The sequence below is a fragment of the Heterodontus francisci genome, chromosome 42, assembly GCF_036365525.1.
Source record: "Heterodontus francisci isolate sHetFra1 chromosome 42, sHetFra1.hap1, whole genome shotgun sequence".
Classification (NCBI taxonomy): domain Eukaryota; kingdom Metazoa; phylum Chordata; class Chondrichthyes; order Heterodontiformes; family Heterodontidae; genus Heterodontus; species Heterodontus francisci.
In genome coordinates, this window is record NC_090412.1 from 17,220,707 (window position 1) to 17,246,485 (window position 25,779).

General features: G+C 42.1%; 1 protein-coding gene across 2 annotated transcripts; it reads right to left on the reverse strand.

Moving 5' to 3' along the window:
* Positions 1–1,020: 1,020 nt before the first annotated feature.
* On the reverse strand, positions 1,021–25,620 carry tmem72 (transmembrane protein 72). Of its 2 annotated transcripts, XM_068020666.1 has the most exons (6): positions 25,400–25,619; positions 25,201–25,303; positions 11,372–11,438; positions 11,203–11,274; positions 10,028–10,176; positions 1,021–8,935 (listed from the first exon to the last, which is right to left on the reverse strand). In XM_068020666.1, the coding sequence occupies exons 2-6, from the start codon at positions 25,268–25,270 to the stop codon at positions 8,502–8,504; spliced, it is 792 nt and encodes a 263-aa protein (XP_067876767.1). In that variant the 5' UTR covers positions 25,271–25,303; positions 25,400–25,619; the 3' UTR covers positions 1,021–8,501. The 2 variants fall into 2 exon arrangements, with proteins under 2 accessions (XP_067876767.1, XP_067876768.1); XM_068020667.1 differs by lacking the exon at positions 11,203–11,274 and having other exon boundaries at positions 25,201–25,620.
* Between the last annotated feature and the right edge of the window lie 159 nt (positions 25,621–25,779).

Genomic DNA, 25,779 nt, shown 5'->3' on the forward strand with positions numbered 1-25,779 from the left:
AGTGTGGAAGTACCTGGTCTCCCCCTGCGTGCTCTCTGCTGGTGGCAAATCTACAACAAGATCTTGCATTTATATAGCAATTTTAACATAGCCAAAAAAGGCAACTTAAAGGTGGAGAGAGAGATAGAAAGGTTTTGGGATGGAATTCCAGTCTTTAGAGCCTTGGCAGCTGAAGGCAAATAGGGGATACGCAAAAGGCCAGAATTAGAGGAGCACAGAGATCTTGGAGGGTTGTGGGACTGGAGGAGGTTACAGAGATAGGGAGGGGTGAGGCCATTGGAGGGACTTGAATTCAAGGACGACAATTTTAAAAGTGAGGTGTTTCTGGAATGGGAATCAATGTAAGTCAGTGAGCAACGGAGGTTCTGGGTGAATGGGACTTGGTGCCAGTTAGGATACAGGCAGCAGAGTAACACTGTAACTCACTGTGCAGGCCATTCTGAAAGTCGAGCCACTGTCCCACAATTATCCAAGGTTTTTTGGTTCAGATACAACTGAATTTTGGAATGTCACTAAGATGGACAAGGTGCTGGATTCTATGTTGGCGCAGCCGTACTCGGCGGCGGCACATGTGGGTTTTACTCCACGGGGCAGCTGCGATCTTATATGCGGTAGCTGATTAACATGACCAGGCGGACCGCCCCCCCTCCTACCCCCGATGATGCAGAGGGGGCGGGCGTGCCAAACCTGGCAATGGCTCCAGTGCCACTGCGCAGGTGCCGGTGCCATTTTTAAAGGGCTTCTCGCCCTTACATTTAATTTAAATGTTTAAAGTTATATGCACGACAAAATTAAAGTAAAAACTTAATAAATGATTTAAGTCCCTCTCCCCCTCCCCCCCCATTAACAATACACTCAATCCTTGCACTCTACCCCCCCAAAAATACTTACCTTGTGTACCTGACCTTCTCCCGCCAAAGTTCATAAACTTTTAACTTTACCCCTTCCCACCACCCCCTCCACCAATCAGAATAGTTTGACCCCACTCTACCCCTCCCCGCACTGAGAAACCTACCTCCTCCCCCCTCCCCACAGGTGTTGCACCTCATTTCCCCGGATGGGGATCTGAAGGCGCGTCAGTGCCAGCCACCAGGATGAGGATTGTGGCAGCACTTCAGGAAGCGATGGGAACGTCATTAACTCAGGTAAGTAAATTTATTTGAATATTTAAATTACGGTCCCATCGCCAAGCGGCGGGGCGGCCATACGAGGCCTCACCGCCGCCGGCAAGGTCGGCACGAGCCCTTCCGGCATCGAGGTCCGTGGCTGGCCTCATCTGGGGCAATCTTCATGCCCCCCCCACCCCACCATGGATCCCAACGTCGAGGCCCCTATAAAATACAGCCCAAAGTGAGGATAGGTGTAATAAAAACAAAATACTGCGGACGCTGGAAATCTGAAACATGGAATATTAGTTCCTAAAAATCTAAAGTAAACTAAACAGAAACAAAACTAAAAGCCGATTCGTGACCAAAACAAATTGCTTTATTTTATTATTTTTCGCTCCACTATTTCTGAGTGAAGATCATCCAACACTGAATGGAATAATAAAGAGAAGCAATCGCAGAAGCTCAGGAACTGGCTGCCTATTTGCCCTCTCAGGTATATTAATGACTTAGACAAAGAGACCGCGAGTAATGTATTCATGTTTGGTGATGATACGAAGTTAGTTGGAAACGTAAGCTGTGAAGAGGACACAAAGAGGCTACAAAGAGATATAGACAGGTTAAGTGAGTGGGCCACATGTTGGCAGATGGAGTATAATGTGAGGACATGTGAGGTTATTCACTTTGGTAGTAAGAACAGAACAGAATTTTTTTTAAATGGTGTAAAACTTTGAAATATTGATGTTCAGAGAGACTTGGGTGTACTCGTACAAGGAACACAGAAAGTACAGCAAGCAATTAGGAAGGCAAATGGCATGTTGGCTTTTATTGTTACAATTGTACGGGGATTTGAGGAGACCACATCGTGAGTACTGTGTGCGGTTTTGGTCTCCATGTTTAAGCAAGGATGTATTTGCATTGGAGGCAGTACAGTGGAGGTTCATTAGATTAGTTCCAGTGATGAGAAGTTTAACCTATGATGGGAGGCTGAGTAAATTGAGCCTATATTCTCTGCAGTTTTGAAGATTTGGGAGGTGATCTTATTGAAACATACAAGATTCTGAAGGGATTTGACAGGGTAGACAGAGCTTGTTCCCCCTGCCTGGGGAATCTAGAACACAGGGGCACAGTCTCAGGATAAGGGGCCGAAACTGCTTCTCTCAAAAGATTGTGAATCTTTGGAATTCTTTACCCCAGAGGGTTGTAGCTGATCCATCGTGCAGTATATTAGAGGCTGAGATAGACAGACTTTTGGTCCCTCGGGGAATCAAGGGATATGGGGAGCCATTGGGAAAATGAAGTTGAGGCAGAAGATCAGCCATGATCATATTGAATGGCAGAGCAGGCTCAAGGGGCCGAATGGTCCACTCCTGCTCCTATTTCTTATGTTTTAATGTTCTTATTCCTATGTTAATATTATACCCACAATGACAGGCAAAGTAGTGAGTCTGTTATAAAAGTTTTGTATACTTCTTATGGAATTTTAGCACAGAAATAGTGTGAGTATCTTTAATTGGCAAACTGGACCTAATTGGGTGGGTGAACCACATTACATATTTGCTGTAAGAGCATCCTCTACAGGCTTTACAGTCTTTTCCATAATGGTAAATGGAAAACAAACGAGGTATTGAAATAATCTATATCCAAATTAAATACCGCTAAAGGTTACACCTATCCTCAATAAAAACAAGAAATGCTGGAACCACTCAGCAGGTCTGATAGCATCTGTGAAAAGAGAAGCAGAGTTAACGTTTCGGGTCAGTCACCCTTCTTCGGAACTGACAAATATTAGAAAAGTCACAGGTTATAAGCAAGTGAGGTGGGGATGGGGCAAGAGATAACAAAGGAGAAGGTGCAGATTGGACAAGGCCACATAGCTGACCAAAAAGTCATGGAGCAAAGGCAAACAATATGTTAATGGTGTGTTGAAAGACAAAGCATTAGTACAGATTAGGTGTTAATGGACTGAATATTGAACAGCAGCAAGTGCAAACCTGAAAAAAAAACGGTGGGTAAGCAAACTGAACAAACCAAGATGAAATGAAATACAAGCAAAAAAAATTGTAAAAAATGTAAAAAAAAGAAAAAATAACTAAAAATGAAAGTAAAATGGGGGGCTGTCATGCTCTGAAATTATTGAACTCAATGTTCAGTCCGGCAGGCTGTAGTGTGCCTAATCGGTAGATGAGATGTTGTTCCTCGAGCTTGCATTGATGTTCACAGGAACACTGCAGCAATCCCAGGACAGAGATGTGAGCATGAGAGCAGGGGGGAGTGTTGAAATGGCAAGCAACCGGAAGCTCAGGGTCCTGCTTGCGGACTGAGCGGAGATGTTCCACAAAGCGGTCACCCAGTCTGCGCTTGGTCTCCCCAATGTAGAGGAGACCACATTGTGAGCAGCGAATACAGTATACCCAAGGTGAGGGTACGTCTGCTAAACCCGCTGACATGTGGCTATGTATTTTCCATGTTGCAGTAGAGACTGAGTGAGTCTAGTAAATGACACTGGATTTAAACATCGAGAATATCGAGGTGCCGAAACTTTGCTATCAGCCCCGTGTGAGCCCATTCACAGCACTGAAGGCATTTCCCCTATCTTATGGCTGAAGGGGAAACTTTGAGACGTGGGAGGACACCCGCTGGAGGCATTACCTGGAGACTGAAACAGCAAGAGGAATCCCAGTGCTCTGTACTGGGAAACAGCCCCATTACGCTGGGTAAATTCCAGCTACATATTTGGACACATTTGTCAGGGATAGAGATTGGAATCCATATCTGGACCTTGTTTCTTGACATTGATTTACTGGAGGCATTGATTCCCTCAGCCCCTTCCCCAACTCTGCTCTGACAATGCAGTGTCCTTGTTCTAAATAAGTTTGTTGGTGTCTTTAATTGTCACATTTCCTAGAAGTATCTGACAAGTTCAAATTCTTGCTTTACTCTCCCTCAACATGTTCCCTTTCTTTCTATTACATTACATTTAATATGGATTCTAAGGGGCCTCTGGGGCTGGAGACTCTTGTTCTGCTTTTTGTAATATTTGGGAAATTGAACAGTTGTGTGAAAGAGATTTTCATCGCCCTGTGACTGTAAATCCTGATGTTCCATTGCAGACATTTTGCAGGACAGTCGGAAAGTATCGGGTGTGACATTAAGCAGATACAATCGAGGCCTTCAAAAGAGTATTGGATAGTTATCTGAAGAGAAAAAAATTGCAGGGCTACAGGGAAAAGGCAGGGGAGTGGGACTAGGTGCTTTGCGCTTGCAGAGAGCTGGCACAGACATGATGGGCCAAGTGATCTCCTTCAGTGCTGTAATCATTCTATGACTCCATGATTCTATGAAAAACACAATATAAATGGATGAACCTGAGCGACAATTTAATCTGCTGCTCTTTGTTCACAAGACCCAATCATATAGGCTGCCATCTGAAGGGGAATTGTCCGAGGATCAGCTCTCTATCCCTGTATAATTCAGGACGAGGAACACACGCAGTCTCTGTTACAGTGAATAAATCAAAAGATCTTTATGGCTGCAGTTCCCAGCAGAGCCATTAGGTGGCAGAACCTTCCTGGGTCTGATCACTGATATTAAGCAGCAGCTTTTAGCTCATGTAAGCCTTTTTTTTTTGGCAGACTCCACAAAACCTTCTCGCAGAACCCCAGTTGAGAACCCCTGCCCCAGAGAATGTGTTAACAGCCTGTAAATGACTGTAGACCAATGCTTATCACATTCACAGGGCATTCCTCTGCCATTGTTTTAATAGAGGCATCTATATAATTCTACAATTATAGACAATCCAGATACCCAGCACCCCAGACAGCATCAGAGCGCTCCCAGATTCGCACCTGTGCAGAACAGACTCTTGCTGTCAGTATGGTTCTGCGCGTGTGCAGCCTACGTCAGCACCCAACTTGCCAGGACTAATTCACGCAAGCGCACGAAAACGTCATTCATCGCTTGTCACTCCCGGCCTTACCACTTCTCCCCATTCGGCTCCTTCCCGCTTCTGGTCCCTGCTCCCTCCCGCATGGGGGATGTGTGGAAGAGGGAGGTTGACAAGTTAGGCAGGGGAGGGGAGGGAAACTGCGAGCGGCAGGGAGTGGGGAGCAAGTGGCCAAGGGGGAAGAAGGGGCGAGGCCACGGATTCTGTTGAATTGCACACACAATCCACACACGCAGCTCTCCTGGAACTCAGGTCTAAACACAAAGCTCACTGAAGTGATGCTGGATCAAGTGGTTGATTTGGTTCTTATTACAACACAGAAGCAGCTCTCTGCCGATGTTCATGCTGAACACAAGCTCCCAGGATTTATCTGTTCCAACTTCCAAAATGTTAGAAATCTCTTTTTAAAATGCTCACTGGTTTAAAATTCGGGGTTGCGTCCTGAAATAACCATCGGTAAAATTCATTGAACAATGCTTAGCGGGGAGCAGGAGCGGGGACCAGAAGTGGCCATTTTGGTTTCATTTGTTTTTGTTTTTGTGATAAATTGAGCAGCGCCATCTTTGCTACTGGCAGCTGCCAAAACGTCGCAGCCAGTGACGTTTCAGTGCATGAGGCTGCATTTGTGCATGTGCAACTACACCGCCACCTAATGGTTGTGTTGTCAGCAAACGCAGCCATAGTTCTATGGAATTAAATTTACTTTAATGATGGTAATGCCTCCATTAAAATGACAATCAAAGGAATGTTATACAGACTTTTAGTCACCAGTTGTAATTTTTGGGCTGTGGAGCAGGGTGATACGTGTGCTATTTATGAGTAGTTTTATGCTACACATAGATTTACACTAATCAAAAATATTCCGATAAAAGTGATTGTAAGCATTGAAGAGATAAAAATGCAATAACTTAATAAACTTCAGTGGTTGAATGACTTTAAAGAAAGGATTTGTTTGTACTTCAGGTTTTGCTTTTAGCCCTAGGCTGGAAAATCAAGTGTTCCATAGAATGGGGTGTTTGATATTAACTTTTCTTGCTTGCTGTCCAATGGCCTTTGAAAGAACATTTCCCAATATTAATAGATGTCTGATTTTTCTCATTATGAGTTTTCAAATATCCATAAAATAATCAACCACTGAAATGTAAGGATTGAATTCTCTGTGAACGACTATGAGGAAGGAGCAATCCCATCCTTAATATTCTGCTGCACTAAATCTGCTTTACTTTACCCCCAATACAAACAGCTCAGGGACATGGTTGTCAAATGTAATGAAAGCGATAGGCCATCTTTTGCAATGCCAGCACTAAGGGGGTGATTTTCTCAGGAAACATTAGGGACCGAAGAGATTCTGAAATGGCTTTGAGCATTTAGCATAAGATACCATCTTGGTAAAGGAATTGAAACCAGCACTAGGAACGGCCGCTTGGAGGGTTATTAAGGGGCTGATTGACAATTAAATTGGCTGCTAGCGCTCATTATAGAGACTTCACACTGTTTTGGTGGTGAGTACATGTCCTGATGTCCTCTCCTAACAGCGACCAGATAAATGGAAGCAAACTAGTTGTTGCTGAGGATGTCGAGCGTTACTGAAAGGTATATCACTTTTTCCTGTTCACTTGCTGTGGAGGTTTGAAGAGGACTTTCCAAATACATTGGGACACTTTCTGGAACACTGTGTCCAGACTTTACCAGCTCTGTAATAACATTCATTTTGGAATTTCCCTGAGGACTTCACCTAAAAAGAGCAAGTGTTGTCCTACTCTACCTTATTGGATACTTTCTAGCACCCACCAGGAGAAAGGGAGTGCTTGGTCATCGGCATCTTGTTAGGAGCCCCCCCTTAGTCTGCAGGAGAAATGGGAGAAGGGAATAAGGCCAGACAGAGCAGCCTGTTCATTGGGCAATATAAGCAGAACAAATAGTTCTTTACCATGTGAAAGAGCCTGTTTTATTATTGGGCGTAAAAAGGGGTGGAGGAGAGGGGGGTAGAGGAGGAAGTATAAAGAATCAAAAAGGGATAAGAATGAATCAGAAAGAAAAAGTGAGCCAACAAAAGTGATCTGAATGTTGACCTTTAGTAGCAATGTATACGTTTCAAGGTCAGCTACTCAATCAATGGCAATCTTTATCCAATTAATTGTTCTTGATGAAGAATTCGTCTTAAAACACGACTGAGAAATAAGACTAGCTCTAACCATTATATCTGGTGAGGTTATAAATACATGAAAAAAGTCATGTGTTTATGATATTGTTACAGATAGCAACAAGAACACTTCCTCTCCTTATATTCCATATATTGGTGGTATGAAATCCCTTTGTTTTTCTCCCCAGTTGCTCCTGGTGAATGTTGTGTGTGGTCAACTATTTCTGTTCCAAACTGACACAAGAAGGTGAATTGCAGCTGCGCAGTTATAACCTCTTCTGATCTTTCCCTTCACCCATTAGGGAGGCACTTTGCTTCCGTTTGACACCTCCCCCCCACCACTGGTGGGGTTCCGCAGTGAGTCACACTATCATGCTTCTACAATCAAGTTTTTAGTACTATTGGTTGTAGGTTTCAGCATGGCTGAGTGTTAGCACTCAATGTCAGAAAGGGGAGATGGTGGTGTAGTGGTAGTGTTGCTGAACTAGTATTCCAGAGGCCCAGGCTAATTCCCCTGGGGACACAGGTTCAAATGCCACCATGACAGCTGGTGAAATTTAAATTCAATGAATAAAAATCTGGAATTGAAAGCTAGTCTCAGTAACGGTGCCATGAAACGATCATCTATTGTCGTAAAAACCCATCTGGTTCACTACATGTTCTTTAGGGAAGGAAATCTGCCGTCCTTACCCAATCTGGCCTACATATGATTCCAGATCCACAGCAATGTGGTTGACTCTTATATGCTCTCGGAAATGGCCTAGCAAGGCATTAAGTTGCCAAGAGCAATTGGGGATGGGCAACAAATGCTGGCCTTGCCAATGATGCCCACATCCCATGAAAGAATAAAAAGAAAGTCGTGGTTTTAAGCCACACGCCAGAACTCGAGTGCTGTATTGAGGGAATGCTGTGTTGTTAGAGGTGCAGTCTATCAAATGAGATATTAATTCGAGGGCCCATCTGATTGTTCAGTTAAACGTAAAACTTGCAATGGCACTTTTGCTCAAAGGGTCCTGACCAACATTGATCCTCCAACCAACATTACGAAAAAAGACTAATTGCCCGCTCATCTTACTGCTGATTGTGGGACCTTGCTGTATGCAAATTGTTTGCAGTGTTTTCCAGTGACTACACTTCAAAAAGTAATTCAGTGGCTGTGCAGATATCCTGAAGATGTGAAAGGTTCTATACAAAAACAAAACTTTCTTTCTGCATATACCTCAGAATCATCAATATGTTGATATGCGTATTCAATCATATTGGCAGTGTTTTGTGCTTTGATTATGCTGTAGTACAAAATAAGCCCTCACTTTGGTATAATTGGTACTTTGTCAGATGTGGTTTCTTCCAGTTCCATTTCTTGCTGTTGCAGGCTGTCAGGCTCTGATGGTATAATTTTAATAACACTTTCCTCAAATGGTGTGTGTTTGTTCTTTATAGTCATTCTTGTGTTAGCAACAGCACAATCTTGAAGTGTCCTTATACCTTCATTGGATAGAGGCCTTTCACTGTTGAGTTTGAAGACATTACGCACATAGTTTACCACAGCTAACTTTTTCTTTTTGATGCCATGCTGGAAACTGTATGTCTGCTCCATCTCACCGGCATCTGTTAGGATCCCAATGGTGACATATTCCTGGGAACATCTCTGTGTGCCTCTTTCGTCCGGCATGTTCTTCTGAAACCGTTTTCTCAGATTGAGTACAAAGTATGCAAGACCGCTTACTATTAACATGGTGCCTGGAAGAGATTGGCATGGTAACATTAGTGTTGCAACCCTCCTGTGTTCCCAGTGACTTTCAAAATGAAGCTTTCTACTGTGTGGTTGCTGTTAATGCTGTTGTCTTCCATTAAGGACATTTAAGTGACTTGACTTAGTGGTTGGACTCTCACTTTTGGGTCAGAAAGTTAGAGGTTCAAGTCCCACATCAGAGACTTGACAGCACATGATTTAAGCTGACACTTCAGTGCACTACTGAAGGAGTACTGCACTGTCATCATCTTTTGGATGAGATGTTAAACCGAGGCTCCATCTGTCCTCTCAGGTGGATGTAAAAGATCCCCTTGGACTATTTGGAGAAGAGCAGGGGTGTTCTGGGCTATATTTGCCCCTTGGTCTACATTACTGAAACATTATCTGGCCATTACCTGATTGCTGTTTGTGGGAGCTTGCTGTGCACAAATTGGCTGCAGCATTTCCTACATTACAACAATGATTACACTTCATTGTAAAGTGCTTTGGAATGCTTGAAGCCCTCTTTCTTTTGGTGTAAATTTTCTGCTTTCATCTTGACATAGAGGTTTGCCACTGGAATCAGATATCGGAAAGTCACATTGGTGTAGCCCGTGAGTATAAAATTCACCCTTAAACTTCAAGAATGCACTCGTGAAAACTCTAATTCTGGATTCTGACAGGTAACTAGCCAGAATTACATTTGAAATGCTAAAAAAAATGTTTTTTGTACAAGAGTCCAAAATTATTGTTGGCGATATTAGCAATTTAATGCTTAATCTATTTGCTTGACAATATATTGGTGTAAGTACAGTTGGGTTAACCAATTAATCTGTATCAAATGTTTTGCCATTTTAGTGACGTTTTCCCTTCTGAGCTCTGGCACGAGTTGTAGATTTTCTGTACCTTTGGTTCTCCCAACCTACTTGCATGACCCTATACTGCTCTTACATATCTCACAGCAATGGCAATGCAGCCTTGTTGCTGCCCACCTGGACTCTCACCTGTTCGTAAAGATGACACATGGAACAAGCAAGGACCAAAAAGAGAGAGCAGAAAATCAACTTGCAAATTAATAAATCAATGAGCATTCCACTCGCCTGGAATAGTCGCATGCCAAATAAGGACTGGATGCAAGAAGCAAGCCACAGACAGGAAGATGAAAGTAAGAAATTTCTGTAAGCCATTGGGCCTCATAGCCTTCTTCCAAAGCTTCCAACCCTTGCTGTCCATTTTATCAAATAACGTGCTAAAAGAACAAGAGTGATTTTCAGAAATTTACTGCCTACAGTAATACCAGAATACTGGAGAAAGGATAAGAAACCAAGTCAAAACAGTTCATTTTAAATACAATTCTTTTCATTTTTTTCAGTTAAAATCACTTTCAAGTAATTTTTCATTTTGAGATGTGATATTGAATTCTCTCCTGGAATAAGGCACAATCCTACAAAATACTGCACACTATAAATATTTCCTCAGAAATGAGACTTTTCTTTTTACTGGCTGCAATATGTGACCAAGCTACTGATCCATGGCTTTTTTACGAAATATTTAGCACCTGAGAAGTCAGCATTTGTTGATTGGACAAAAAGGAATAAAAACAAAAGAGAGACTGGTGACTTTATAGTGAAAATGTGTGCTGTTTCTCACTGTAAATGATCAGCGCTAAGTATATGATTCAATGGACAAAATATTTTACATGATGGAAGTAAAACTTAGAAGATCCACGTGTTTCAGTGTTTCTGTCTGTATGTTTGACAGACTGTGATGAGGGGAAGAATATAATTGACTATGGAAATTTTCCAGATAAAATAAAGATTGTGAGGATGCATGTTCGATCGGGATTTCCAATTGCCTGGTGTAACTTCAGCAGAAACCCCAGTTACGTATGTAAACAGCGTTTCCATCGATTTTGCACTGAATTTAGGATGGCCATTCAGAAATGTCTGAGGAAATGCAGTGTGAATTTAGTTTTTGCCAGGGAGTATATTTTCCCTTGTTTTCCATTTTCAATGAAACTTTATATAGTCTACTCTTAATTCAAGGTTAGTTAACTGGAGTTTCTGGGTAATTCAAGTTTGCTTTCGTGCAAAAAGTGACTTAGATTTGTCAGGAGCAGACAATGGAGTAAATTCCATGCTCCCAGCAACGTCACATGAATAGTATTTATGTTCCATGATGGAGATATACTATGAGTGCTGGTGTTGTGAGACACACAGGATTATTACAGCAACGGGGCTGTTTAAGGCCTCTTGAAAAATGTATTTCTACTTACGGGCAGCGTTGGACAAACACAATGCCAATAAAATATGGACCTTCCAAAATGGTGAGGACTGCTGCTGCGAATCTTAAAAGGAAATATTAACCACTCAATCTTTCCTTTTATAATTTATACAGACACAAATCTTTAACAAAATAAGGAAATCATCTCATTTCATACTTACAGCAAGTAAACAGCCAATTTCCTGAACTGCCCTTGAACTGCAGTGTCTATCCCCACTCCCAGAAGCACTATGTGTTAAATAGACAGAAAGCATGTCATCAATATTAATTTACTGCTAGTTAAACAGTTCTTTCTGTTTCTTCCCAATTAAATTCAAATAAAGCTTCATACAGTTCAACCAAGTCAATCTTCAATCAATCATTTCAAAAGGCAGCATTCTTGTATCAGAGTTCAGGGCAAGACTTTCACCAGAGTTAGCACTTTAATCAAAAGATAGAATTTGGTTGAGTCAAAGGGGCTTTAATAGCCTTCTTCAAAAAAGACACCAGGAATGGTATAAATGAATTGGATATACATTGCCTTTCATTCATAACTTCTGGGTTAAAATCAAAGGATTCCCTACCTAACACTATCATGTCACTACCATCCCCGCAAGGACTGCAGCAGTTCAAGGAGAAAGCCCACCACCACCTTTGCAGGGCATCCAGGGATGGGCAATAAATGTCAGCTTTGCCAGCGTCACCCAAATCCAGTGAACATATAAAAAAATAAACCAAGCGTTTCAAATCTGTGGGGGCAATCCTAACTAGCACATGCAACAAAACGTTCTCAGCTGCCTTCGATGCTCTGACAGCGCCACATATTAAAGAGGCACTACTCTCTCCAACAGCTAGGTGGCAGAGTCTGATCAGTGAAAAACATTCAGGACTCCTGCCAGGCGTGCATGGACCAGAACTGTTTTGGGTATGAGCCATACGGATATATCTGAAGCCTTTACTGTTAAATATCTCCAGATCAAGGGAGATGTCTCAAATTATAACACTCTACCTGAGTTCAGTTAACCTGACAAAGAATAGGAATAGAGGCCGGGCTTTTGCTGGTAAACGTGATTCAGTTATTCACTGGGTAAATACACTACCCAGTCATTTTGGGAGTCAGATTAACCTTTTGAGCCTTTTGCGGACTTGAAAACATGAACAAAATATTCACAGATTATAAGCAGACTATTCCTGGAGGCTTGTGCAAATTTTCCAACATCTTGTGTTTTTCCCTTTGTGCCAACAGGAGTGAATGCTCACATAGAAAAGACTGTAAATTGATGCCACACGTAGTTTAGTTCGTGTATCTTACCACACAGTGAAGATGTATTTAGTGATAGCTACTTGTTGTGGTGCGGACATAATGATTGAATCGTGCTCATTCGCACCCATTTGTAGCAACTCTGTACATTTTTCATTGATTGTGCTGCTTCACTTTGTGATGCGTTCCGCTTATTGCTTTCAGCTTTCAGCCCAAACCCGACATTCTGGGCAAAATGCAGTTCAGCTGGTGAAGGTGCTGGTGTGCACTCAGCTTGTCAATAATAATAATCCTTTCATCTGATTGAGAACATTAATCATTCAATGAAAGTTTCTAGTCAATGTGAAGTTGTAAACAAATTATATTGAAAAGTCTTTGATGATAACTAGTTGATATTTTACATTCTAGCCTTGCATTAACCAATGATATGGGCCACCCATGAATGTTACATGTAATTTTAGGCACACTAATCCCTTCAAAAAGACAGCAATATGTTCTAAAGAATGCAAAGAGTGATAAGGATGGGATTCTAGATTCTGGAACTAAATATTTTTGCAGATTAGAAGGAACCCATTGTGTCTATGCCAGTCTTTCCTGGGGCAATCCAAAGCCAATCCGACTGTGCCCCACTATCTCTCCATAAAACTATATCTTTCTCGGCTCCTATTGTTCTATGTTTCTAAAGCATTCCATACTCCAACCACTTTCTGTGGGAAGGAACTCTCCTCATTCTTTCAGTGACAATTTTACATTAAAGACCACACGGAACAACTCCCCAATCAGAGGAAACAGTCTTTCACTACTCACTCTATCAACACTTTTCATAATTCTAAAAAACCTCAATTAAATCTCCCCTGAACCTTCTTTACTCAAGTGGAACTAGTGGCAGTATCTCAAGACCCTCTTGATGACTATAGAGTCCCACCCTTGGCTTTATCCCTGTGATTCTATACTGAACAGTCATTAAGGTCTTAGCTATAGAAAGAAACTTGAAGAACTGGACTTGCCATCCAATGGAAAAGGGAATTGAGGAAAACATGATTCAGTTTTTAAAATTCTGAGAGATATCGATGATGTAGATGTTAAAAAAGATACTTGAGCTGGTGCCTGCTCCCAGGCCTCTGCAGGTGTCACGCTTGATATGACCTTGAGCAGGTCTGCACATGCTGGAGCATGTTCTCCATTTATAAGAGAGTTGCCAAATCATCCACCTGAAGTATGTCTCCGTTAAGGAATTCATTGTAGAAGGCATTGCAGGGTCAAATTCATTACCCCTATTGTGTGGTACAATGCAGCACAAGACTACCAGAGAAAGTTTAATTCACAATAAGTACAGAATCAATTAAAAACCCGGGTGTTTTAGGAGCAACTCCGTGTACTACTATTTTACCACTCGGTCCTGTGTTTCAATAAACTTCAGACTGATGGGATGCAAATTTCTTCTGTTTATTAGCTGTAAAAGACCTATGTGGAATGGATTTGAGCAGTAATAATCTCATTCCTCATTGGTATAAGCCCATAGCACAAAAGTGTCACTGATTGGTAATCTCATTTAATAGAGGTCATAACATAACTGGTATGGAAACAAAAAAAGACACACACAATAGAAAATGCTTTCATGCCATGGGACTTTGTTGGGGTACAGTTACTTATTCTATACTTGACCTATAAATGCTTGACATGGATACTGGGTGCCCAACAGGAGAGAGTGTGACATTTCATATTGTTAACAGCCATTGAGTCATTTACGACACAGAAGGCCATTCGACCGGTGCTTAGTTTCAAAGAGGTTGCTAATGCAGCCCATTGAGGGTTAAATTCTTTATTCTGTCTCACCCATGAATCAATGAGATAGCAGAATAATGAAGACAGTAATTATCTAGACAGTCTGCTGGCAGATGAGCAGAACTGGCGGTGAGCCAGAATAATCCATTTTAATAAACTGTGTAAATTGCTCATAATAAAAGATGCAGTTCCAAAGACAATCAGATTTAGTGCTATAACAACACAAAGACAAATAAAATGGGCCTATGGAAAGGTTCATTGAGAAACAAACACAAAATGCAGGGTTTGAACTTGAAATTGATGAAATCTCAGAGACCCATTTCCTCCAAGTTGTGTTATGCCTGGATATGTGGGCTCTGTGTTGGGTAAAGGAAAGAAAGATGATCAAAGCAGGAAGTGAAATGTTAACAATGAACAGGGAGCAGTAAGAGAAACAGCACAATGTGAGATTTTCAAGGCAACTTACTTTGTGGGGAAGGAACTGTCATTTTAAGATTTTGTTTGGAGTTTTTGTTATCTGGTAAGTTGTCAGGGAGAGGACTGACTGATCCATGTGGAATGACTGCACTGGGTGGAGTGACTGATCCATGGGGAATGACTGATCCAAGGGAATGACTGATCCAAGGGAATGACTGATTCATGGGAATGACTGATCCAGGGGAATGACTAATCCATGGGGAATGACTGATCCATTCATGGCTGCCTGAGACCTGAGCCAAATTTAGTTTCAGACCCCATTGAAAGGCTTCTGGTAACTTCAGGTGTCAAACTAGAACCTCGATACTGAGGGTGGAAAATTGGCCGACTATCACGGAGTCAGCTGGCAGCAGTTACAATATGGAATGTGCTACCCTATGGAGTATTTGAGGTAAATAGCATAGACAAATTGAAGGGCAAGCTAAATAAGTACATGAGGCAGAAAGAAATAGAAGGATAGGCTGATGGAGTTAAATGAATCAGAGTGAGAGGAAGTTCATGTGGAGCATAGACACTGGTATGGATGAGTTGGGCCGAGTGGCCTGTTTCTGTGCTGTAAATTCTATGTACTTGCCAGCGGAAGCAGGAACACAGACTGATTTTTATTTCTTTATACATGGTGCACTGAGACCAATTGCAGTGCACCCTGGCTCAATCCATCTAATTCAGCACATCTGAGGAATACGAGCTGTGACTTTCCCCCTCAATGTGACGCAGTTTCACACCAGGCAGTATATTTACCAGCTGAACTACTGGAGGATCTAAAACAAGAAATGCTGGAATCACTCAGCAGGTCTGGCAGCATCTGTGGAAAGAGAAGCAGAGTTAACGTTTCGGGTCAGTGACCCGAAACGTTAACTCTGCTTCTCTTTCCACAGATGCTGCCAGACCTGCTGAGTGATTCCAGCATTTCTTGTTTTTGTTTCAGATTTCCAGCATCCGCAGTATTTTGCTTTTATATTACTGGAGGATCTAATGTGGCTTCTTTACCAAGAATTAGTATTTAGGAGGGTTGATGTCTAACAAAATCCGCACACAGATTACAGGTTGTTCCTTGCCTCTGTGCACGTCTTAGTTTGTCCAGATTAGATTTAGATTCGATTGGTGCTGTTGCTTGTTCAACCCAGCAGAGGGCAATGTTGAATGGTGCAGGAAGAGAGTTCCTCCTCGGCCAGTTCTCTGCCTCCGCTCTATGACTGTCAATCCAACAGATTTGAGTTTGGCTTTGAGCCTAAATCTCCGAGTTTATCACTCTTGTGATGTAGCTAGCAGCCTCTAAGCTTCCCCTGGTTCAATCTAGTTTCCAAATTAAAGAATATGTTTTGTGTAAGTCAATGTCAGGCGTAAGTTTACACAAAGCAGCCTTGCTCAGGAGCCAGAAGTACTAGTTCAGAACATTTATGGATTTAAGCTAGTACCTCTGAATAAAAGTAAAATTTGGAACAAATAAATAGAATTCAAAATACTTGTGTATAAGGAATATTGATTGCCAATACCTTATCTTGACGCATCTTCTTGACATGTTTGTAGGTCCATCCTGCTGAGCCTCCATGATCAAGAGAATCTGATTCATCACTGACATCCTGATCAAGTTAAACCTTCTGCACTATTTACTAGAGCTTCCTATGAAGATTACATTGCGGGCCAGAATGGGCTGATTGATTGATCTCCTGCTGTACATTGCACATGGGAGTACTCCAGACAAGCAGCTCCAAGTGGATCGGCCATCACAGACCACCCCATCTTAGATCAAACTGGACAGTTCAGTCAGAGAAAACAACGTTTCCCACTGACTTAGAGAGGAGAAAAAAAAATCACCATATGTGCGGCCCTCCATCATATTATTACCATTGGTGTCTAGGTGTTATTCCTCAGCGGCTAGAATGGATCCATCACATACCTGTTTGGTGTCACTGGCATTGGAAAGGGTTAACTTGGGACTGAATGGTTCTAACCTCCTTTTTCTTGAAATGATGGAGTAGGTTCAGGATAACCTAGACGGTAACTATATCCATGTTCCCTCCTTAAATAGGAGTTATGGAAAAGTCTGACATTAAGAAATGGGAAACGATGATCTGGAATTGGACAGACAGGCCCTAGGCCTTTCTAGTCAAAATCTTGACACAACAGTTATTCCAAAAATAGGTATCCTAAATGCTTAGTGACCAAACATGTTGCACAGTGAGAAACCAAGACATACAATGGGCAGTCAGCCACTAGTGTGCATTCACACCCACGGTGTGACTTTCCATCTTCAGCCCCTGCAGAGATACTTGTACATGGAAGTTCTTCTGAAGTGATGTTTTCTTCAACTAATAGAACATAGTAAATGATCACAGGCTTTCTTACAAGTGAAATTGCAGGACATACATGGATCGTTAGAACAACTGCCTGTCTTTCACTGGGGATTGCTAAGAATCTGAAACATGGTTTCCTCCTGCAGGAGTTCTCCCCCTATTAGAGTTAGTAACCATTTTGTATAAGCTATTCCATCATTGCCCCCATCTCCATATGATCAGTTTTGTCATCAACCGAGCAGAAGGGACTTGCTGTGGAAGCAACCAGAGTCAGGGACATACTGAATGGCAGCGGACTGGGCTAGATGTCACTGGAGACATTGGCTACTCGATTGTCCTGGCCATACTCCAGTTTTCAGCCAATCTCGCCCAGGTGCTAAAACCTTCCCTTGACCTCGACTCGGTTCAGTATGTGAGGCTCAGGCATGTGGAGGGATTCCGTGCGAACTCAGTCCTGTTCAAGCAGAGTTGCTGATTGTTGAGAAACCACAAAACCTACCTCAAGAACCTCTGACTCACAAATTTGAGGCTTCCCTCAACAATTTCCTGCCCAGATCACTCCTGTATACTCTGCGCTTCTTTGCCCTCATCTTCTATTCAGACACACCTTGGTGAAACATCTTGTCATCTGGCTGAGCGAAGAGCCTACAATGGATGGCCTTAAATTTGGGGATCCACCCCTGCACCACTGGGATTGAAAATGTTACATTAAGCTGAGGCATCAACTATCGCATGGAGCCATTTTGCAGATACCCAGACCATGGGTTTATACTATGGCCTAAATGTACAGTGTGATAGGTTGCAACTCCTATCCACTGGTTAAAGTGACTGTTCCTCACTTTCTTTTACACTAAAATTCAGTCTGATACTCTTGATCTCCGATTCTCTGGTGAGTAAGAGGATGAGCAGGTTAGAGAACCTTCTTGTGGGTGTGCAGCTGGTACTGGCTGAAACTACTGTTCATGGGATCAGGATGCGCAGGATCTGTGCGAGGAGAGTGTTTGGACTGCTCGCCTCTCTTCTGTGGCCTTTAGTGCACTGGATTATCTCTGGAGAGGAATCCTACAGCACTTTCCAGTCCATTCAAGGCCTTCCACGACTGGTGGGTGCCATAGGATGTTACTTGTATTTATAATAAGACAACCCAGGTTATGATTTGCTATTTTTTATTTGCACACGAGTTTGGGTGGACCATTTAGATACAAGTGGTGATCTCCTACAGGGCCACTTGTAGCAATGGTTTTGTCCTGATGGCACTGGGTCAATCCAATGTCACTCGACCAGCCCAACACTCTGAGATTAGGGGTGGGGGGAAGTAACAATCAGTCAAGGTTCCTACTCCTCATGAACATGTGTGGCTGCTTGGACCTCAGCATTGGACAGAACCTGGGCTAGCTGTGATGTTCCCATGGTCAAGTAGCCAACTAAAAGAGCAGGCTTACACATGGAGAATGGTGACATGAGATATGAGGACACTTGGTAACTCTGGAACTGTTCTTTTAGTGCAGCTTAACACCTTCAATAGAGAAGGCAAAATAAAGAGATACCAACTTTCAGTGAACTGCTAACGTGCAATGTACCTACAATGTCTGCAATTTGTATCAGCTTTGTTTAATTAGGCCCAGTGAACATTTTTTTAACATTACTAATTTTTATAAAAATAGCACCAGCTTTGTACCAAAGTTATTGTTTACTCACAGGAAGGGAGCAACTTGGAGAGTTTTACAAGGTGGGGCTTGGCATGCTTCTAACCTATTGATTTGTGCAGAGATGTTATGGTCCTTATGATGATTAACCTTGCAATCCATGACTGGGAAAAGACTTGAAAATTTCTGGATCAAAGGGTCTTAAACAGGTACTCTTGTCGGTCTTTGCTGTTAGGATGGTAATATTAAATATTCACGTTTTGTCTGCAATACCTACAAGCAATAGCAAATCTGCTTATGCCAAGACACACATTACGCTTCTGTGTTTTTTGCTACATGAAGTTAACCCTCCAGTGTTTTGCTATCCGATCCTCCTGGCCTGCAGTCATTTTGACAGATGCTATCAAAGTCAAGAGGAAGAGAGACTTGCATTTATATAGCATCTTGCACATTCTCAGGATATACAATAGCCCTTCACAGCCAATTACTTTTTGAAGTTTGGGGAAATCGTGGGAGCCAATTTGTGCTCACACATCAATGAGATGGATGCCCAGTTAATCTGTTTTGGTGGTGTTAATTGAGGCATCAATGTTGATCAGGACACTGGGAGAACTCTCTGCTCTAAGGGTCATGGGATCTTTATCCACCTGAATAGGCAAACAGGTTTAATCTTTCATCAGTAAATGGCACACCGACAATGCAGCTCTCCTTCATTATTGCATTGATGTGGCAGCTTTGATTGTATACCGGCATCCTGAAGTTAAATTTAACTCCACAACCTTCTGGATTAATGGTAAGACTGTTACCACTAAATATAGTTGATGCTTCAAGGTGTACAATGAGGTATGTGCCCTTCAGCCATTAATCCCCATCTTCAACAAGTGATCTATCTGAAGCTGGGGAGATTTAAACCCTCTGGGGTTTTAGTGAACGCTGAAATTTGTATATGAAGCTTCATATCAAGCGTACAACACACATTGAGAGTGAAATTGGTCTTCAGCAAAGATGTCAATGGAAAAGAAAGTTGAGTGTGGTGGGAAAACTCGCTACCAATTCACTCGCTCATTTCACACTTTCACTGAAGACCAATTTCACCCCCAAGAGGTCTAAAAGCCCAGCCCCCTTTTTCCATAAACTTGGCTTATATTTCCTTGAATTTAGAAGGTGATCTAATGAGGTATTTTAAATGATTAGGGGAGATGATAGTATATATGCAGAAAAATCCCGAACAAGGGGCCATAATGTTAAACTTAAAGCCAAGCCATTTAGGAGTGAAATAAGAAAATAATTTTTCACACAAAGGAGAATGGATGCTGAGACAATTGAAATTTCCAATGCCAAGATTGATTGATTTTTGTTAGGTAAGGCTATCAAGGCACATGGAGCTAAGGCAGGTAAATGGGATTGAGGTGCAGATTGGCCATGATCTAACTGAATAGCTGAGCAGGCTTGATTTTCTGAATGGCCTCCTCCTGTTCCTATGTCGAAGGGAATTAGCTGCCTCTCTTGGAATATTCGTCATTTTTTTCTTAAACGGGTACTTTGATTTAAGAAACTTTTTTTTCATAGAAGGTCCTGAGATCTCTTTTAACTATTTCTGGGAGTGGTTCAGTATCTATTTTGTTTTCCCCAGATTATTTTGGATATCTTTCACTTCTAAGCATCTTATTTCACTTTCCAACATTTCTTTTGCACTTCAAGCTAGCTAAGAGTGATTCACCCCCGAGTTCACTCCAAATTTAGAGAGCTGATTCATATTGGGCTCTGAATACAACCCTTCATACTTCCTGACTTTGAAATTGCTCTGAGACCTGTGGACATTATTGTGTCATTAAATATCCTCCCTACGCGGTAAACAGACGAGGTACCAGAACAGATCTTTGCATACACCTTTACCTACATCCTCCCAACCTGAAACATTCATTTACACCTACACTTGAACCATGCAGCTACATTCCCCTAACATATGCCTTAATCTGTATATAGTGCTGTATACAATATTGAGTAAAATACCAAGCACAGTGCTGTGTACAATGTTGTATAGAAAAGCAAGTGCAGTGCTGTCTATAACATTGTGTAGAATGCCAAGTACAATGCTGCATATAATGCTGTTTACAACTACTGTGTAAAATGTTGTATGCTCCCAATTTGGTCCTGACTTAATCATGATGTTGATTTGAATCAAGCGCCACTTGGAAATGTAACAATAGAATGTATTTGGTTTCTATGGCACTTATTACCTTATTTTATTTCAATTACATGGCTCACAACTTTGTCCTCAGATTGTATCTCATGCAGCATAATGGCTGCAGCTGACAATATGAATGAAGTGCAGCCAGTTCCACTAGCAGTATGATTCAGACCCCCTCTTGGGCTGGTAATGTGTCAAACAAGTGTCCTTCAGTTTCCTCTGTAGTGTGGAAAGGCAGCTCATTCAGACAAAGCTTAACATGTACCAAGAATTAAACTGACATGCTGTTTGAAGTAATTTATCCATCTGATATCAACACTATTTTGCATCTCTAACTCCATAAATGTTTCCCTGCCGATTCAGAACTGCCCCCCCCCCCCCCCCCCACCAGATATTTAAAGAATTTCCAGGATTTGTAATGGGTATGCACAATTCTGTTTAACAACTTTGGCCAGCAAGAGTTAAAGAAAGTAATTAACCTGTGTAGCACTGGAAAAATCTTGTTATTGCATTAAAAATAATGGATTACTGGGTTACTGTATTGTAATCCAATACCGAACAATTCAATTGACATCATAAACAAGGAGGGCAAAGTTTAAGGCTTGTAAACATTATTTAGACGCTGAGATTAGATTAGAGCCTTTAACTGATTGTGGATTTGTTTTTCAAAAATTTATTTACTCATCCTTTACATCCTTTATTGTGAGAGGGGACAATTTTTAGGAGGTGGAATGCTGATGATGGCTCATAGTACAAAAGGTCAATTCAAAATAAAATCTGCATTAAGATTAATGTTTTATCTAAATATTAATCCTTAAAGTAAACATCATTACCTTTTTATAATAATGTACACTGTTCCAGTTGTGAGTGTGTATGTGAAGGGCTCTTCAGCCTTGGGCATGTTAGGCTGTCAATGCACCACAGGTGCCATTCGATGATTTTCCTTGCGATCCCATATCACAGAATCACCTCTTATGGCTGTGATGATTAAGGTTTTGGCTTCATTATAGATTACCAGGATTCAACCCATTCAGTAAATATTCTACTATTTTACTAGAGGAGACTCAATCTGCTCAAAAGTTGAATGCTATTTCCCGTGTCTGGGGGAACTCACCTAACCCCTCTCTTGTACTTTTGGACCGGAACCAAGGAGAATACACAGACCACCCTTCACCTTTAGCCTCTACCTTCTCTGTCACATTCTTTCTTGTTTCTCATTATTTTGTTGACACAACTATGGGCACTGATCCTCTGAATTTTATCTTCTTCCTCATAAGATCCCTGCTACGACTGCACCCTGTCCCTGCATCTGATCGGTGTTGAAATCCAGACTCGTTGTACTGTATTCTATTTCAACTCATTCTTTCTCAGGACCTCAGAACTGTGGAATTCCTTAAACTTAAGTTTGGCATCACCCGATCTCTCCTTGGTTATTCTTACCTGCCGTCCTATTTCCTTCACCCTCAATGATGTTCAGCCCTATGGGCTTTGGCCCTTTATTTAGATTTCTCGAGAAAGCAATGTGGATCTCAAAATTACCATATACATAATGCAGAAGGCAAATAGAAACATTTAAACAAGTGAGATGTAGGAAGGATGGAGAGCTGGCTTTCACTGAGCAAGAAGAAATTATTCTCTTGTCTCTTTCCACTTAAGTAAATGATCAAACTGAGTTTAATAAGTACACAGCCCATTTACTATCCACACCACCATCTAAGTGGATCATTTTTTGTCCGTTTGCCCTGTTGAATAAATACTTTATTTTAAAGCAAGGTTCCATGCTTATTTTCTTCGTTTTACTGGACTGAGTGGCAATGATCATATCCTACATTTACATTCAACTGCCACCTGCTCCTGACTTCAACCTCAAGCAGTGACCTCACCTGCACTTCCACACCCAACCACCGACATGCTGGCAGACTCAATCACAGAGGTTTTTGAACGGGGGCCGGAGAGCCAAGGGAAGATCCGCCATATAACAAAGAACAAAGAACAGTACAGCACAAGAACAGGCCATTCAGCCCTCCAAGCCTGTACCGATCTAAATGCCTGTGTAAACTAAAACCTTCTGCACTCTGGGGACCGTATCCCTCTATTCCCATCCTATTCATGTATTTGTCAAGATGTCTCTTAAATGTCACGATCGTACCTGCTTCCACCACCTCCCCCGGCAGCAAGTTCCAGGCACTCACCACCCTCTGTGTAAAGAACTTGCCTCGCACATCCTCTCTAAACTTTGCCCCTCGCACCTTAAACCTATGTCCCCTAGTAACTGACTCTTCCACCCTGGGAAAAAGCTTCTGACTATCCACTCTGTCCATGCTACTCATAACTTTGTAAACCTCTATCATGTCGCCCCTCCACCTTCGTCGTTCCAGTGAAAACAATCCGAGTTTATCCAACCTCTCCTCATAGCTAATACCCTCCAGACCAGGCAACATCCTGGTAAACCTCTTCTGTACCCTCTCCAAAGCCTCCACGTCCTTCTGGTAGTGTGGCGACCAGAATTGCACGCAATATTCTAAGTGTGGCCTAACTAAAGTTCTGTAGAGCTGCAGCATGACTTGCCAATTTTTATACTCTGTGCCCCGACCGATGAAGGCAAGCATGCCGTATGCCTTCTTGACTACCTTATCCACCTGCGTTGCCACTTTCAGTGACCTGTGGACCTGTACGCCCAGATTTCTCTGCCTGTCAATACTCCTAAGGGTTCTGCCATTTACTGTATACTTCCCACCTGTATTCAATCTTCCAAAATGCATTACCTCACATTTGTCCGGATTAAACTCCATCTGCCATTTCTCTGCCCAACTCTCCAACCAATCTATACCCTGCTCTATCCTCTGACAATCCTCATCACTATCTGCAACTCCACCAACCTTTGTGTCGCCCGCAAACTTACTAATCAAACCAGCTGCATTTTCCTCCAAATCATTTATATATACTACAAAGAGCAAAGGTCCCAGCACTGATTCTTGCGGAACACCACTAGTCACAGCCCTCCATTCAGAAAAGCACTGCTACCCTCTGTCTTCTATGACCGAGCCAGTTCTGTATCCATCTTGCCAGCTCACCTCTGATCCCGTGTGCCTTCACCTTTTGTACCAGTCTGCCATGAGGGACCTTGTCAAAGGCTTTGCTGAAGTCCATATAGACAAAATCCACTGCCCTTCCTTCGTCAATCATCTTCGTCACTTCCTCAAAAAACTCAATCAAGTTAGTGAGACATGACCTCCCCTTCACAAAACCATGCTGCCTCTTGCTAATAAGTTCATTTGTTTCCAAATGGAAGTAAATCCTGTTCCAAAGAATCCTCTCTAATAATTTCCCTACCACTGACGTAAGGCTCACCGGCCTATAATTTCCTGGATTATCCTTGCTACCCTTCTTAAACAAAGGAACAACATTGGCTATTCTCCAGTCCTCTGGGACCTCAACTGTAGCCAATGAGGATACAAAGATTTCTGTCAAGGCCCCAGCAATTTCTTCCCTTGCCTCCCTCAGTATTCTGGGGTAGATCCCATCAGGCCCTGGGGACTTATCTACCTTAATGCTTTGCAAAATGCTCAACAACTCCTCCTTTTTGATAACGACATGACCCAGACTATCTACAGTCCCTTCCCTAGACTCATCATCCACCAAGTCCTTCTCTTTGGTGAATACTAATGCAAAGTACTCATTTAGTACCTCGCCAATTTCCTCTAGCTCCACACATAGATTCCCTTCTCTGTCCTTGAGCGGGCCAACCCTTTCCCTAGTTACCCTCTTGCTCTTTATATACTTATAGAAAGCCTTGTGATTCTCCTTATGTTACTGATTTGTTATATATTCTGATATGCTTCTGATTTCTTCCACACTCCCACCCTGCCCTTACTTGCACGTTACCTCTGTTGCTGTAAAATAAGTTTCAGTGATGGCAGCATAATTTTCATTTGAGGAGCTGGCACTTCCTGCTAAAAGTTAGACCTGAGAGCATTTCAACATTTGTAGTTTGTCCCCTGAACCATGTTCATATTTGCAAGGGGATCCCACACAGGAATGTCTCTGCTGTCAAAAACCCACTTCTGTTTTCAACTTATTAATAATTTTACATACAAAAGGAGTAAACAGTATTAAACAGTGAGTTAAGAGTCATCAGTGTAAAACACTTTATGGAACAATATTTCAACCCAGTTAAGAGCTCCCATGTGGAATTGTGCAACTGAGTTCTACTATTTTGATGCAAACTCTTGAACGGTGAAAAATGCATGACTCAGTTAGTGAGGGACATTTGCGGTCCCATTCTCAGAAGAAGATTGGTACGCTATAATCGTTGCCGGCTGACGCTTATGCAGTTTTGGTCTATTTCACGTACCTGCAGCAGTTACAATCCCAAGGAGCCTGCAAACATGGTCCAGCATTGCCCAAAACCTAGTAGCAGCCATTCGGATCAATATCTTACCGATTGGTTCAGGGATCTCTTAAAAATCAAACAGACAACATTATTCTCCGGGTAGCTATATCCACATGCCAGGCAGATATCTCCACAGAAAGGTTATAAGAATCCCGTTCACCTTTGAAAGCAGATTTCCTCCACAAGACGTTGCAGTTGACACTGTGGATTCTGACTTGGCCCTCTGCCTCTCCACGCACACTCTGTGTTTTGCAAACAAGGACACTTCAGGGGTTTACCCATCAGACTGTGGATTTTACCACTCGTAACCAGTTAATACACCCACAACCTAGCCAAGGTTATAGTGACTGTACTTTACTGTTTGTTTTCTAAAATCCAATTTGTTTAATCATTACACAAAAACATTGTACAAGTCGTTTTAATGACTCCCTGCAGCAAATCACCTCCCCCTCGCACACTCAGGCCACAGCCAGTGAATAAAATCTTTCAGCAATTGTTGACCAGGTTTCAAAGATTAAAGTCTCTAGTCAGGATCACAAG

What these genes read in the sequence shown, in the direction of transcription:
- tmem72 (XM_068020666.1), bottom strand. Translation starts at nt 25,270, where the DNA reads ATGGCTGCTACTAGGTTTTGGGCAATGCTGGACCATGTTTGCAGGCTC. An exon ending in TGGGATTGTAACTGCTGCAG is followed by an intron (nt 11,439 to 25,200) that starts GTACGTGAAATA and finishes TTTAACACATAG; the next exon opens with TGCTTCTGGGAGTGGGGATA. An exon ending in TTGGCATGCGACTATTCCAG is followed by an intron (nt 8,936 to 10,027) that starts GCGAGTGGAATG and finishes AATCTCTTCCAG; the next exon opens with GCACCATGTTAATAGTAAGC.